We start from the raw sequence: 14,736 nt of genomic DNA, 5'->3' as shown, positions 1-14,736 counted from the left end.
GGAAATACTGGGGCTTGCGAGAAAAGTACGGCAATAATCATGGGTGATTTTAATATTCACACAGATTGGAAGAATCAAATTGGGAAGGGTAGACAGGAGGCAGAGTTCACTGAATGTATTAGAGATTGTTTCTTGGAACAGTATGTTGTGGAACCAACCAGGGAGCAGGCTAGTCTGGATTTGGTATTGTGTAATGAGGAGGGATTAATTGATGACCTTATAGTTAAGGATGCTCTCGAGAGTAGTGACCATAATATGATCAAATTCAAAATTCAGTTTGAGGGTGAGAATGTGGAGTCCCAAACTAGCGTTCTGGAATTAAACAAAGGAAGTTACATCGGCATGAGGACAGATCTGGCCTGAGTAGAGTGGGCAGGAAGGTTAAAGGTCGGGCAGCGGATGAACAGTGGCAGCTGTTTAAGGAGATACTCAATTTCTCACAACTAAAATATATCCCAGTGAGGAAGAAAGATGGTAAGGAGGGTAAAAAACATCCATGGCTAAACAAGGAGATCAAGGACAAAATAAAGACAAAAACTAAGGTGTACCATATTGCAAAGGCCAGTGGCAGGTTGGAAGATTGGGAAACTTTCAAACATAAACAAAGGGATACTAAAAATGTAATAAAAAGAGCTCAGGTAAATTACAAAAGAAAACTAGCGCAAAATATCAAGAAGGATAGCAAGAGCTTCTATAGGTATATAAAAGGGAATAGAGTCGCTAGGGTGAATGTTGGTCCCTTGGAAGATGAAACTGGAGAGTTAATTGTGGGGAACACTGAAATGGCAGAGATGCTAAATCAACACTTTGCCTCAGTTTTCACGGTGGAGGACATTAGTACCATTCCTATAGGAACGGGCAAGTCAGAGAAAGGGTAGAACTTAGAACAACCAACATCGATAGGGAAAAGGTACTCAGCAAACTATTGGGATTGAGGGCAGATAAGTCCCCCGGGCCTGATGGCCTACAGCCTAGGGTATTAAAGGAAGTGGCGGTGGAGATAGTGGATCCATTGGTTGTAATATTCCAAAATTCCCTGGACACGGGAAAGGTTCCAGTGGATTGGAAAAATACTAATATAACGCCCTTATTCAAAAAAGGAAGGAGGCAAAATGTGGGAAATTACAGACCAGTTAGTTTAATATCTGTTATTGGGAAAGTGTTAGAATCAATTATCAAGGAAGCAATATCAGGACATTTGGAAAGTTAAAACACTATCCATCAGAGTCAGCATGGTTATATGAAAGGCAAACTACGTTTGGCTATTTTGCTAGAGTTCTTCGACGATGTAACAAGCAAAGTGGATAATGGGGATCCTGTAGATGCAGTATATCTGGACTTCCGAAAGGCGTTTGATAAGGTGCCGCACAAAAGGTTAATTCACAAGGTTAGATCACATGGGATTAGGGGTGGTTTATTAGCTTGGATAGGTGATAGAAGACAGAGTCTTTTGTCCATAATTTTCTTTTTCTGGATGGCAAGAAGTAACTAGTGGGTTGCCACAGGTTCAGTCCTTGGGCCCCAGCTATTTACAATCCATATTAATGATATGGATACAGGGATAGAAGACTCTATCGCCAAATTTGAAGATGACGCAAAAATAGGCAGGACAGTGAGCTGCAATGAGGAAATAGGAACTGTACAAATGGATATAGATAAGTTAGGAGAGTGGGCCAAAATATGGCAGATGGAGTTTAACGTGGATAAGTGAGAGGTCATTCATTTTGGTCAGAAAAATGGGAAGGCGACTTATTATCTAAATGGGGTGAGACTTCGGGGTGCTCTGGTGCAGAGGGATCTGGGTGTCCTCGTTCAGGAGTCACAGAAAACTAGCATGTAGGTTCAGTAAAGAAAGCGAATGGAATGTTGGCATTTATAGCTAAAGGAATAGAATATAAAGGTAAGGAAGTATTGTTGCAGCTGCACAAAGCATCGGTGAGGCCGCATCTGGAGTATTGTGCACAATTTTGGTCCCCTTATTTGAGGAAAGATGTAGTGGCATTGGAGGCAGTTCAGAGGAGGTTCACTAGATTGATTCCAGAGATGAGGGGTTTGTCGTATGAAGAGAGATTGAACAGTTCAGGCCGATACTCTGGAATTTAGAAGAATGAGGGGAGATCAAATTGAGCTTTACAAGATTATAAAAGGTATGGTTAAAGTAGATGTGGAGTGGATGCTTCCTCTTGTGGGGCATTCTTGGAGAGGCAGTAGTCTTAGGATAAGGGGTAGCAAATTTAAACAGAGTTGAGGAGAAACTACTTCTCCAAAGAGTTGTGAATCTGGAATTCGCCACCCCAAAGTGCGGTGGATGCTGGGACAGGTTTTTAATTGGTAATGGACTGAAGGGTTATGGGGAGAAGGCAAATAAGCGGGATGAGGAGCATATCAGCCACGATCGAGGCGGAGCGGACTTGATGGGCCGAATGGCCTAATTTTGCTCCTATATCTTATGAACTTATGAAAACGATCCCTAATTTGTCAGTGGAATTACTCCTGGAGTGAAATATCCTACCCACACATTTGTGCCAAAGTAGAAACATTGTTGGGGTCTAATCTGACTTCCTAATGTAAGTTAAGAATCTGGTCCAGGGCCCTGATATGTCCAACCTATGCTTAAAAACCATTCCCACAGTGGAAAGCTGAAAAGTACAATTAATGTGAACTTGGTTACGTCTGTCAAACGAATCATTAATCTGAAAGTTATCAATGAAAGCATTCCATTTGATGGCTGTCTGAAGTTTCATTATTTCTTTGTCTCATTAGAACCAATAGCAATCTGACAGAGTCAAATCCAACGGTGCCCTGAAACAAACAGTAATTCCACCTACCAAAGCGCAGAGGTACAATCTCTGTCCATTCACCCAGCACTATGTTTGTTCATCTCACATTGCTGCCAGCTCAGCCTGAGGCAGACACAGGTCAATATTTCAGCAGACATAAGTCTTTCGCACAAAGTCCACCAACACTGACAAAACAAAGCCGGTTGTAAGTTTAGTTCCATTTCATGATGATTGTGTATGAAGTCTGACCACCGAGCACAGCAAGTAATGAGACCTCCATGCCTAAGGTGATCTTATCATCCAGGAGGGGAATGATAGGATTTACTGCAAAACCTCTCTTATTATCTACACTTCCTGGCGTGTGTTGGGGTACAAGTCCATTCTCTGGCTTCTTTATGACACAGAGTGAATTTGATAGCCAGCGAGGAGTTGCAGTCCCTCTCACGGGTTCAGTCAGTATCCCACTGAAAGCTGTGCTGAGTGAAAAGACATTTCCAACATTTCTGTTGCAATATGGGTCGATTTTACTTCATTTCCACCAGATATCATGTTGGTTTGATGTTCTGACTGCTGTTTAATATTGAGTGATGAGAACTTTGTTACTTCTAAAAAGTAGCATCTAGAATCTGGCGGATTAATAGGATAAATATGCGAGGTTACGGGGATAGGACCTGGGTGGGATTGTAGTCGGCGCAGGCTCGATGGGCCAAATGGCCTCCTACACTGTAGGGATTCTATGAACCTTTCTGCCCACAGCATGTACCAAAATACTCCACAGAAGTGTTAAAATGAAGTGCTGAATTTTACTGATTGGGTGAACTGTTCTCCAACCTCTCCCCCCCGCCCACCCCCCCCCCCCCGCCCCCCCACCCCCCCCCGCCCCCCGCCCCCCCCACAAACCCCAATAAGTGTTACAAGCAGCTGTTAATTGTGACTGTTACCATGGTTACCTTTGCCTTTAGGAGGGCTGCTGGTCCAATCAGAGAACCGGTTGCTCAGTAGCCTCACCAGCGCCACCACAAGTTGTGGCCATTGTTGAGGCAGGCTGGAGGCCTGTCACACTGTGCAGGTAAAGGAAAGAAACTCCTGGGGCAGTGGATGCTGCCTTCCCTTCCCTGCCCCCCACCTCCCACCCCCAACCCCGGCCATGCCTCACAAATCCCTCCCTCACCCTGAGCTGCTGCCGGGAGGCTGCTTTCACCACACAGGCTACAGCGATTCTGGAAGACGATTCATCACTATCACCTCGAGGACAATTAGGAATAGGCTTGTCAACAACATTCATGTCCTTGAATATGTTTTTAACCACTATTACTAAATCTTTAATTGAGGGAAAATTACAAGGTGACAGTGTAAATACTCAGTCTGATAAAGTAAATTACAACCAAGTTCAGCAATGTAACAACCTCATCTATACGATTGCTGAAGTATTTGTTAGATGGCTAATCAATCAGTATAAATGAACAGTCAGCCCAACTGTGTCTCGAGTCTGAATTTCCTGTTATTTACAAGAATGGAAACAGACGATAGAATGTGCAAAGTCCACTCACTGTCCAGTGACCACACTAAACTGTGGTCCAGATAATATTCTTATTGAACTGAGAGGTTTAACTCTCTTTCCTTCAAGGCTTCAGCCAAACTCCCCGATTCAAACAAGACATAGAAACTGATGTGCATCAATTGGACACGAGGCACAAAGCTTCGGTAAAAGAAGGCTTTTATTAACTAACAATGGAACTATCAGAACTTTAACACACTATCCCAGACTGAAGAGGTCCCGCCCGAGCAGGGGGTCTTATACCTCTCCCAGGAGGCGGTGCCCGACTGGGATGTGCCACAACAGTTACAACCACAGGTGTATCAATCCTACCCTAGCCCAACAACAACATTAGAACAACCCCACAGTGGGAACCAACGATGGTTCACCACAGAAACATAGAAAATCTACAGCACAAAACAGGTCCTTCGGCCCCACAAGTTGTGCCGAACATATCCCTACCTTTTAGGCCGACCTATAGACATAAATGCCTTTGAAAAGAATGACCATGTAGGTTTTGAAAAAACTGTCAATATCGATTTGGATAAACTCCAGGAGATGTTTGTGTCTGAATTGAATGGTGTGGCCAGATTTCTCCAGACATCAGTTACCAGCGTCTGGTAATCTAATCCTGTCACCTTCTACTTCCCAATCATTCAGTGGGCTAACTAAGAACACTCCAGTGAGACTAGGCTGATGGGTGTTGCTGAGCCAGAAAACATACTGAGAAACCCTTAAATCAAAAACACTTACTTCATTTAACATCAAATATCCCCTCATTTACAAGAGAAACCAAGAAACCCTCAGCTGACTTAAATAAAAACGTTGCTGGAAGCACTCAACAGGTCTGGCAGCATCTGTGGAGAGAGAAACGAGAGTTAACGTTTCATCTTTGGAATTTTCATCAGGACTGGGATAAGGTTGGTGATGTAACATGGTTTTGGGCAAGGGGTGGATGGGACAAGGACAAAGGAGGGTCTGTGACAGGGTGAAACACAGGAGTGATTGAATGACAGAAGAGTTTATCTTCCAGGGTCAGGGGAATTACACTGGGACAAGATAGAAACAAAAGACGACCAAAGATCAAACAGTCTCTGGTCTCATCTCCTCCAGTGATTATCGTTCCAAGGCTTCCCACCTTGTAGTTCCCCAGTCCTGTACAGCCCATTCCTACCTCCTTCCCAAGATCCATAATCAGGATTGTCCTGCTATTTCAGGCTGTTCCTGTCCCACTGATTTCTTCCTGCTTTGATTCAATTTGTTCTCTCCCAACCTACATCTGTGACTCTTTGAAGTTTTCTGCCACTTCAGAAGTTTCCAATTTCCTAGCCCTAACCATCTCCATGGACGTCCAATCTCTTCCAGAACCTCCAGCATGATCTGAGGAGCCCGCTCCTCCTCTGAATGAAAGCCCCAGCCAGTTCCCATTGAGCACCATCTCTACCCACCTGAACTTCTCTTATTGAACTACTTCACCTTTAAATCATCTCATTTCCTCCAAATAAAAGGTGTTGCTATGGGTACCAGTGTTGCTATGGGTATTTGCATTGGCCTAGCTATGCCAGTCTTTTCATGGAAAATATGGAACATTCCTTGTTCCAGTATTCAGGCCCTCTCCCTCAATCCTTTTTCCAGTCCTGGTCTCGCCTGGAATTGGAAAAAATTGTCAACCTTTCTTCCAATTTCTACTCTTCTCAGTTTCCCACATTCTATTACTGACACTTCCCTACTCTCCCTTAATTTCTCTGTCTCCATTTCTGGTGATAGACTATAAGTGAGATTCAATATAATCTCACTGATTCTCACAGCTACCTTGACTACATTTTCTCACATTCTACACCCTGTACAGATTCCATTCTCCCACTTCCTCTTCTGTCACATCTGTCCCAGTGATGCAACCCCCGACACCAGCATTTCTGAAATGTCTTTTTTTTTCCCTTCAAGCAAGGATTCTCCACTGCCTGCCCCCACTCTGGACATCCATCTTGCCTGCCACATTTCTGATCTCACCCCTTCACCTCCCTCCCAGGACCATGATGGAGTTCCCCTTGTCTTCACCTTCCATGCTACAAACCTTCATATTTAGCAGATCATTTTCCATCACCTCCAAACACACCTTCCCGTCCCCTAAAGGAATTGCAAAGGACCATCCTCTCAGTGGGATCCTGGCCAATCCTCAATCACTCCCAAAACGCCATCGCCTTCCAGTTGCACCTTTCGATACAAACACAGGGGATGAAACACCTGCCCATTTCTCTTTTTATTTATTATACTCTAGTAATTCAGTTGAGTGCCAGTTTCCTGTCGCTAAGCACTCTTTATTGTGGACCAAGAAAAAGACTCCCGTGGCTCACATTAATGCAACGCCTCAGAACCTACACACCGCTCCGGTGACAGGTGCAAAAGCCTCCACTGAAGACTTCCTATTGGGTGAGCCTTCACCTGTTCAATAGGGGATCTCGTATTCCTCGAGCCCATTGGGAGATCTATTGATAATCCCCCGTGGCCTTTGTGGTCCGAGTCTCTCCCAGCAACCCCATCACAGGCAAGTCCTTTGAGACATTTAGCGATCAATTGGAGATTGTCAAAGGCAGGGCTGGGTCAGGCAGCATAGACCCAACAGGGGTCCTTCATTTCTGGAGGAAGCACAGAAGCGTAATGGATACCAGTTCTTCCTCTGATTCTGCTTCAGCACAGCGGCTTGCACCTTCAGTCTTCATCTCCAAGCCCGTCCCTTCACTCTGTAGAGGGGCAAACGTGGAGTCAGCTACGAGCTGAGGACGAGCACTGACAGAGGCTATCTCCATGGCTGGTGGCAGGGGCTGCTCAGGCAGGGACTCCCTGACTCTGAGATGGTCCAAGTGCTTCTTTAAAGTTTTACAATGAACTTTGATCTTGTAAGATATTGGCCCTGTTTTCTCCATAACGATCCCAGGGACCCAACTGGGCCCATCAAAGTTTCTGAACTGAACCAGATTACCCATTGAGAAAATCCTCTCTGTCCTTGCAGAAACATAGTTTCTTTTTTGGTTTTCCTGTTGGGATTCCACCCTCCGTGCCAAGTTTGGGAATAGCAGGTATGAATTTTGGTATGAATCGTCCCATTAACAGCTCAGCTGGAGCAACATGTGTTGTGGTGTACGGTGTGGTCCTGTAATCGAACAGAAACTGCAAGTTTAGTCTCCATGGATGCCAGTTATTTCTTCATACCATTTCTGAAGGTTTAAACCGTCCATTCGGCCAGTCCATTTGATGACAGGTGATGAGGTACATTCCAGATGTGTCGGATACCATTGGGGAGCACAAAGTTCTGGAAATCACTGCTAGTAAAGGCCATCCCATAATCGGAAAACCAGGACTTCCTGTAATCCTTGTGTCCTGAAGCTTTGTCAGACTTTCTCGATCGTAACCTGAGTATTCGTGCAGCCCATGTGGTTCAGTGTGTCTCCACTGTGATTAAAACATGGAACCCATTAATGGATTTGCAAAGTCCACATGTACATGCACTCATGGAGGCTGAGGGTGGGAGTTTTTTGATTTTCCAAGCTTGTGATGTCAGAGCCAAGCCTGGGCCACCAGAGGTAATTCCTGGCCATCTTTGATACTCCTGGGAGGCCATTATGTAGTTGCGTTAATGTTGGACATTGTCCTGGGGACAGGGTAATTACCCGCGATCCCCAAAGAATCATCCCGCCCTCAAGAGTAAGTTCAGATTGCCTACTGAGGTGGGGTTTCATTTCTTCAGAGGGTTGTCCTTGAATCCCTCATGCTGGATTCCCCAATTTTAGATAGGGCTCGATCTTCTTGGGTCCGGGCTTTAACCTGCCTTGCTTGACACTGGTAAAGTCTCCAAGAAATTCAGGGTCATAACGAACTCTTGCAGTGCTGGTAAAGGAGCCAGGCTTGTGGGTAACGGGAAGCAACTCAGTGCATCAGCATTGGCTATCTGGGTTCCAGGGCAGTGTTCTCGAAGGTATTCGTAGGCCGCCAATAATGAGGCCCAGCGCTGTGCCCGAGCGGAGGTGATGGGGGAGACTGCCTTGTCCTCTTTAAAAAGGCCTAATAAGGGTTTACGGCTGGTAACTATAAAAATAGCACCTACTGTAGACGTACTGATGCAATTTTTTCACAACAGCCAACCTTTCTTTCTCAATCTGAGAAAACCACCGCTCCATATCTGAAAAGGTCAGGGAGGCAAACACGATGGACTTTTCTGTCCTATCTTTGCAGCAATGTGACAGCACTGCACCAACCTCATATGGGGAAGTGTCACAAGTCAATATAAAGTCTTTCTTAGGGTCAAAATGGGCCAATAGGTTAAGTTCTCAGCAGCTGACATTTAACTTCAGAAAAAGCCTTTACTTGTGGAGCTTCCCAGGACCATCTCTGATATTTTCACAGTAGGCCGTGCAAGGGAGCAGCATGGAAGCCAGGTTTGGAATCAAGTTTCCATAATAGTTGATGAGTCCCAAGAAGGATTTCATCTTCGTGATGTTCCTTGGGGTTTGTGCTTCCTTGATGGCCTTTACCTTATCCTCTACTGGGTGTAACCCCTTGCCATCTACTCGGGAGTTAAATAGGTTACTTCAGCCACTCGGAAAATGCATTTCTCCCTCTTCAAGTGAGCTCCCACTCTGGAAAACCTCTGCAAGACTTCTAAGTTGGCCAGGTGTCCCTGTTCTGAAGCCCCCGTGACCAAGATGTTTGAGTCAGGGGCATCCAGACAGGTCAGTCTTTCTAACGTGCTGAAATCCGGGGCTCCGCATGTCGCCCACAGTATCACTTCCTGTTTTTCATCTCCTTCAATATTGTTCGCAGGGAAGAAGTAACGTTTGCGCTCAGTGCTCAGTGTTCCCCACTGGTGTCATATGGTTCAAGTTTCCCAAAAAGATGCATAATGGCTTTTTCTTACCAGAAAGGATTCTTGACTTACGGAAGTTGTCCAGAGGGAGTGGTGAGAAAAAAGATTTTTCTTCATCATTCATGTAATAATTCAGCCAAATTTACATCAATCTGAGGTCCCTTTCTGCCTTAAGAAGACGACCATCATCCCGGTACCTAAGAAAAACCAAGCAGCGTGCCTTAATGACTATCGGCCGGTGGCTCTGACATCCATCATTATGAAGTGCTTTGAAAGGTTAGTCATGGCACAAATCAATTCCAGCCTCCCGGACTGCCTGGATCCACTACAGTTCGCCTACCGCCGCAACAGGTCCACAGCAGACGCCATCTCTCTGGCCCTGCACTCAACCCTGGAACACCTAGATAACAAGGACACCTATGTCAGACTCCTATTTATTATCTACAGCTCAGCCTTCAACACCATTATTCCCATGAAACTCATCTCCAAACTCAGTGGCCTGGGCCTCGGCATCTCCCTCTGTGACTGGATCCTGAACTTCCTAACTCACAGGCCACAATCAGTAAGGATAGGCTACAACACCTCCTCCATGATCATCCTCCACACCGGTGTCCCACAAGGCTGTGTTCTCAGCCCCCTACTATACTCCTTGTACACCTATGACTGTACGGCCAAATTCCCCTCCAACTCAATTTTCAAGTTTGCTGACGACACCCCGGTGATATTTAAAGAAACTGTTTTCTTGTCCTTCTCCAAATCAACAGAAAACTGGTCAGGGAAATCTGGAGACCTTTCTCCGCCACCTGTGCTATGTTTCTTCAGTAAATATCTCGGAGCTTCCCTGGGATACTGGATGTACCAGAAGAGATTTGGAAAAGCGTCTTTTGTTGTGTAATTACAATTCACTATTACGTTCAATCCTTCCTGAACCATTAATTCAGCCGGGTCCTGGGAAACTGAATCTTGGCCATTGATTCCTGCAACAAAATGTAGAATGTGTGAGAAATCTGTGAGCAAATATAACCCACGAAACACAGACTGAGGATTTGAGTTCAGACTCTCCGGGCAGCATGGCCATTATTATCAGTGGGTCGGATCTCAAACAATGATGAGACAGAGTACAGGAATGAGATAGAGAATCTGGTGAACTGGAGCGGCAACAATAATCTCTCCCCCAATGTCAACAAAACGAAGGAGATCGTCATTGACATTGTCATTGACTTCAGGAAGCGTAAAGGAGAACATGCCCCTGTCTACATCAACAGGGACGAAGTAGAAAGGGTCGAGAGCTTCAGGTTTTTATATGTCCAGATCACCAACAACCTGACCTGGTTCCTCATGCCGATACTATAGTTAAGAAAGCCCCACCAACGCCTCCACTTTTTCAGAAGACTAAGGAAATTTGGCATGTCAGCAGCGACTCTCGCCAACTTTTACAGATGCACCATACAAACCATTCTTGTTGTATCACAGCTTGGTATGGCTCCTGCTCTGCCTAAGACCTCAAGAAACTACAAAAGATCGTGAATGTAGCCCAGTCCATCACGCAAACCAGCCTCCCATCCATTGATTCTGCCTACACTTCCTGCTGCCTTGGCAAAGCAGCCAGCATAATTAAGGACCCCACGCACTCTGGGCATTCTCCCTTCCACCTTCTTCCGTCAGGAAAAGATACAAAAGTCTGAGGTCACGTCCCAACTGACTCGAAGATCAGCTTCTTCCCTGCTGCCATCAGACTTTTGAATGGACCTATCTCACACTAAGTTGGTCTTTCTCTACACCCTAGCTATAACTGTAACACTACATTCTGCACTCTCCCGTTTCCTTCTTTATGACGGCATGCTTTGTATAGCGCGCAAGAAACAATACTTTTCATTGTATACTAATGCATGTGACAATAATAAATCAAAGTTCTGTTCATCTATCGAAATTGCTCTGCTTAATCCTTTCAACTCAAAACATGTCTGACCTGTTTCCTTCCTTATCTTTCTGAACTGTTGTCTATCTGCTTCTGGTGCCAATTCATAAGCTCTCAAAACAACCTTCTTTATTTCTTCATAGTTTCCTGACAGCACCTCTGGCAGCGCTGCAAACACCTCAGTAGCCCTGCCTACCAACTTGTTCTGAATTAACATTACCCGCACATCCTCCGGCCATTTCATCTGTGTGTAGCCAATTTCTCAAAGGAGATGAAAATGGCTTCTGCGTCCTTTTCATCGAAGTTTGGTAATGTTTAGACATATTTGTATATATCCCTACCAAACGGTTGGTTACGCTGAGCTTACTCACCATCACTCCCATCTTGTATTTTCACTTCTGTCATTTGAAGTCTTTTTGCTTCCAATTCCAACTTCATCTTTTCCAACTCAAACAATCTTTCCCTTTCTTCTCTCTCTTTTTCCCTCTTTCTTTCCTCTCTCTCCTTTTCTAACTCCAGCCTTTTAAATTCACATTCTAACTCCAACTGTCTCATTTGCAATTTAACTTTTTCTAACTCCACTGCACTTTACTGTTTATCTGATGTACCTAAATGCTTGGCTATCTCCATTCTAATTTCAGCTTTCCTATTATCCCTGCTTACACCCAATTTTTGTCTGTTTGCCAATTCTACAAGTGTCACCTTTTTCTGTCTTTCTAAACTTTCTTGACAAATTTGGGAGGTATCTTCGATCTCCAGACCCACTTTAGCAATGTTAAGAGCCTGTTCCCCACTTTAGATTTAACCGGCTTGTTGTTGGTTAACAGATTTTCCACTTCTCACTTATGATGTGGAGATGCCGGCATTGGGACTGGGGTGAGCATAGTAAGGAGTCTCACAACACCAGGTTAAAGTCCAACAGGTTTATTTAGAATCAAGAGCTTTCGGAGCGCTGCTCCTTCATCAGGTGAGTTAGGACAAAAAAAACTACCTTTTTAAACAGACAATGCAATTTTGCAACTCAGCTGTTTTACAATGTTTTATAATTTTACAAACACTGACTGCACAACAATATTAGGCAGGACTGATATAGAATTAGGACCTTATATTTTAGAATGGAATCAATGGTTACAATTTGTTAACAGGCAAAGAGCTACAAACCTTTTACCCTTTTTGCACACACAGGGAAACATCTAATCATATTTTCTTTTGATGTTTCAAGTTTCTTTTCTGCTTACTTTGATGCAGTATCCCTTTAAGAAAGTGCATTTTTAATTTCTCCCACGGTTTGTTAATTTGGTAAATGCAAGAAAGCACAGGGACAGCTGTCAATTTAATGAAAGACATGAAATACTTCATGGCCTGAACGGGTGCGCAGTGACAATGACAAAGGGAACATCGTCATTTGGTAAGAGGTGAAACAAGAGCCACACTCTCTGACGGTGATGTGGGACTAAAGTATTTCACCTGCAGAAATCAACCTGTGATAAATGTGCCTTCCCTGCCAAGAGAAAGGGAGTATAACTGGAGTGCTAAAGCCAAATGGAGAAACACAACTTATCCAGGCTGCATGAGGCACCTGAAGGTGCCTATTGCCGATTCAGGAAGGGATTCCGCAAAGGGACCACTCCAAAGTCCAGGCGTTCCACAATGGCTTCCTCCAGCACTGTATAAACTACCAGTGTATCTACACAACAGCTAAAGGTATGGTTTGGGAAAACTTTAAAAAACCTTTACCCCCTCGGCAGCACACAAGGCCGGCACGGCCAGAAGTGGAGGCGAAACCCTCCTGCCCGATATCTGTTTTCAATGTGATATTGCACTGGCGGAGGGGGAGAGACAGGAAGGGAGGGGGTTGGGGAAGGGTAGGGATTGGGGATCATCCTCACCTGTCCCTTTCTCCCAATGTTCAGGTGAAGTGAGGGGATTATTCCTCTGACTTCTTCCCCTATTCAGAGATTTGGCAACAGGTACTGCAACCAAACGGGAACCTTCTCCTGTCAGAAATCCTACAGAACTGTCTCAAGTGAATGTGTTACTTGTAGTTTGAAGGAAGGGAACGTTGTTTATTGTCAGTAGCTAATGTTAACCATACCTATCTCCTAATAGTCTCAGAAGATACAGTACATGGCTGTAAGGAAGGTTTAAACTTGCGTGAACCCACTTTAACTTAAATTTAACTCATTTTTAAATCCTTCTTGTCGAAATGGAGTGAAAATCCCAAAACATGACAATGACTTCAATGTGTAAGTCTTCCTTTTTCTGCCACTTCATTAATCATTTACCCTTCTTGGATAAGAGCAATTTTGCGAACAGTATTGAATGTGAAAGAGCAAATTCCACTCGCAAATTCTTCCATGCTTACTCTTGTGATAAAATCACTAAACAAAATTTAATGCAGAAAAGTGTGAAGTGATGTATTTTGGAAGGAAGATTAAGAGACAATTTGAAAGTCAGTGCAGGAACAGAAATCTGTGCACAAATCTTTAAAGGTGAAAGACAAGCTGATAAGATTGTTTAAGAAAAAACAAAAGACATCTTTACACATCGCTAATTGAGTAAAAAATGCAGGATGTTTCGATAAACCTTTACAAATCTCCAGTTGGGCTTTAGCCAGACTGTGTCCAATCCTGGGTATGAAACTTCATGAAGGATGTCAAAGCCTTGGAGAGGGTGGGAAGAGATTGCCTAGAATGGTATCAGGGATAAGGGGCTGTAGTTACGTGGAGAGACTGGGGAAGCTAGCATTGTTCTCCGTGGACCTGAGGAAGTTAAGGGGTGGTTTAATAGGGGTGTTCAAAATCATGAAGGGTTTGGAAAGAGTAAGTGAAACAAAACTGCTTATACTTCAGAAAGGTCAGTAACCAGAGCACACACAGCTGCGGAGAGGGGCAGGATTTATTTGTGTTATTGCAAGGCCAGGAAAGGCAGTGGAAGTAGGTTTGATAACTTTCAAAATGGAATTGGATATATATTTGAAATAAAATATATTGCAAGGGGAGTGGGGAAAGAGCGGGGAATTGGGAGTAATTGATTAGATCTTCACAAAGCCAGTACAGACACAATCAGAAAAAAGTATGGCTGACCTTGATTCTAGCCCCAAAATTATGATGATGCATTTCCATTCACAGGTTGATAGCTACACCTCTTGCCAAAATGATGGGGATTAAGGACCAAGTACGGTTGAAGGTCACATATAACGTGGTGTTCGAAAACTTTTTTGTCTCGATTTCAAAGCATCCGACCAGGGTAAGTTTACATTTGAATTTGAAAATTGCTGTAAAAAATGTAACTTTATTATGAATTCACTTGGACACATGAATAGTGAAGATGAATGTGGTACTAGTTTAGTATTTATTAAAGTTCTTTTAAAGTTTATTTATTATCATAACAAGTAGGTTTACATTAACACTGCAATGAAGTTACTGTGAAAATCCCCTAGTTGCCACACTCCTGCGCCTGTTCGGGTACACTGAGGGAGAATTTAGCATGGCCAATACACCTAACAGCACGTCTTTCGGACTATGGGAGGAAACCAGAGCACCTGGAGGAAACCCACGCAGACATGGGGAGAACGTGCAGACTCCACACAGACAGTGACCCAAGCCGGGAATCGAACGTGGGTCCCTGGCGCTGTGAA

At 44.1% G+C, this 14,736-nt stretch overlaps 1 protein-coding gene and 1 pseudogene across 2 annotated transcripts in view; both read left to right on the top strand.

The window, feature by feature from the left end:
• The window catches only part of cers3a (ceramide synthase 3a), a 106,602-nt gene that overhangs the window by 23,206 nt on the left and 68,660 nt on the right, over nt 1–14,736 (top strand). For both annotated transcript variants that reach the window (XM_078241592.1, XM_078241594.1), the window contains exon 3: nt 14,228–14,345. In XM_078241592.1, coding sequence (XP_078097718.1) covers nt 14,228–14,345 — 118 coding nt within the window. The remainder of the gene's footprint in view (nt 1–14,227; nt 14,346–14,736) is intronic.
• On the top strand, nt 12,480–12,770 carry LOC144511494 (large ribosomal subunit protein eL37-like; annotated as a pseudogene).

This window comes from Mustelus asterias, chromosome 24 (assembly GCF_964213995.1).
Source record: "Mustelus asterias chromosome 24, sMusAst1.hap1.1, whole genome shotgun sequence".
Taxonomy (NCBI): domain Eukaryota; kingdom Metazoa; phylum Chordata; class Chondrichthyes; order Carcharhiniformes; family Triakidae; genus Mustelus; species Mustelus asterias.
This window is presented reverse-complemented; position numbering and strand designations above follow the sequence as displayed.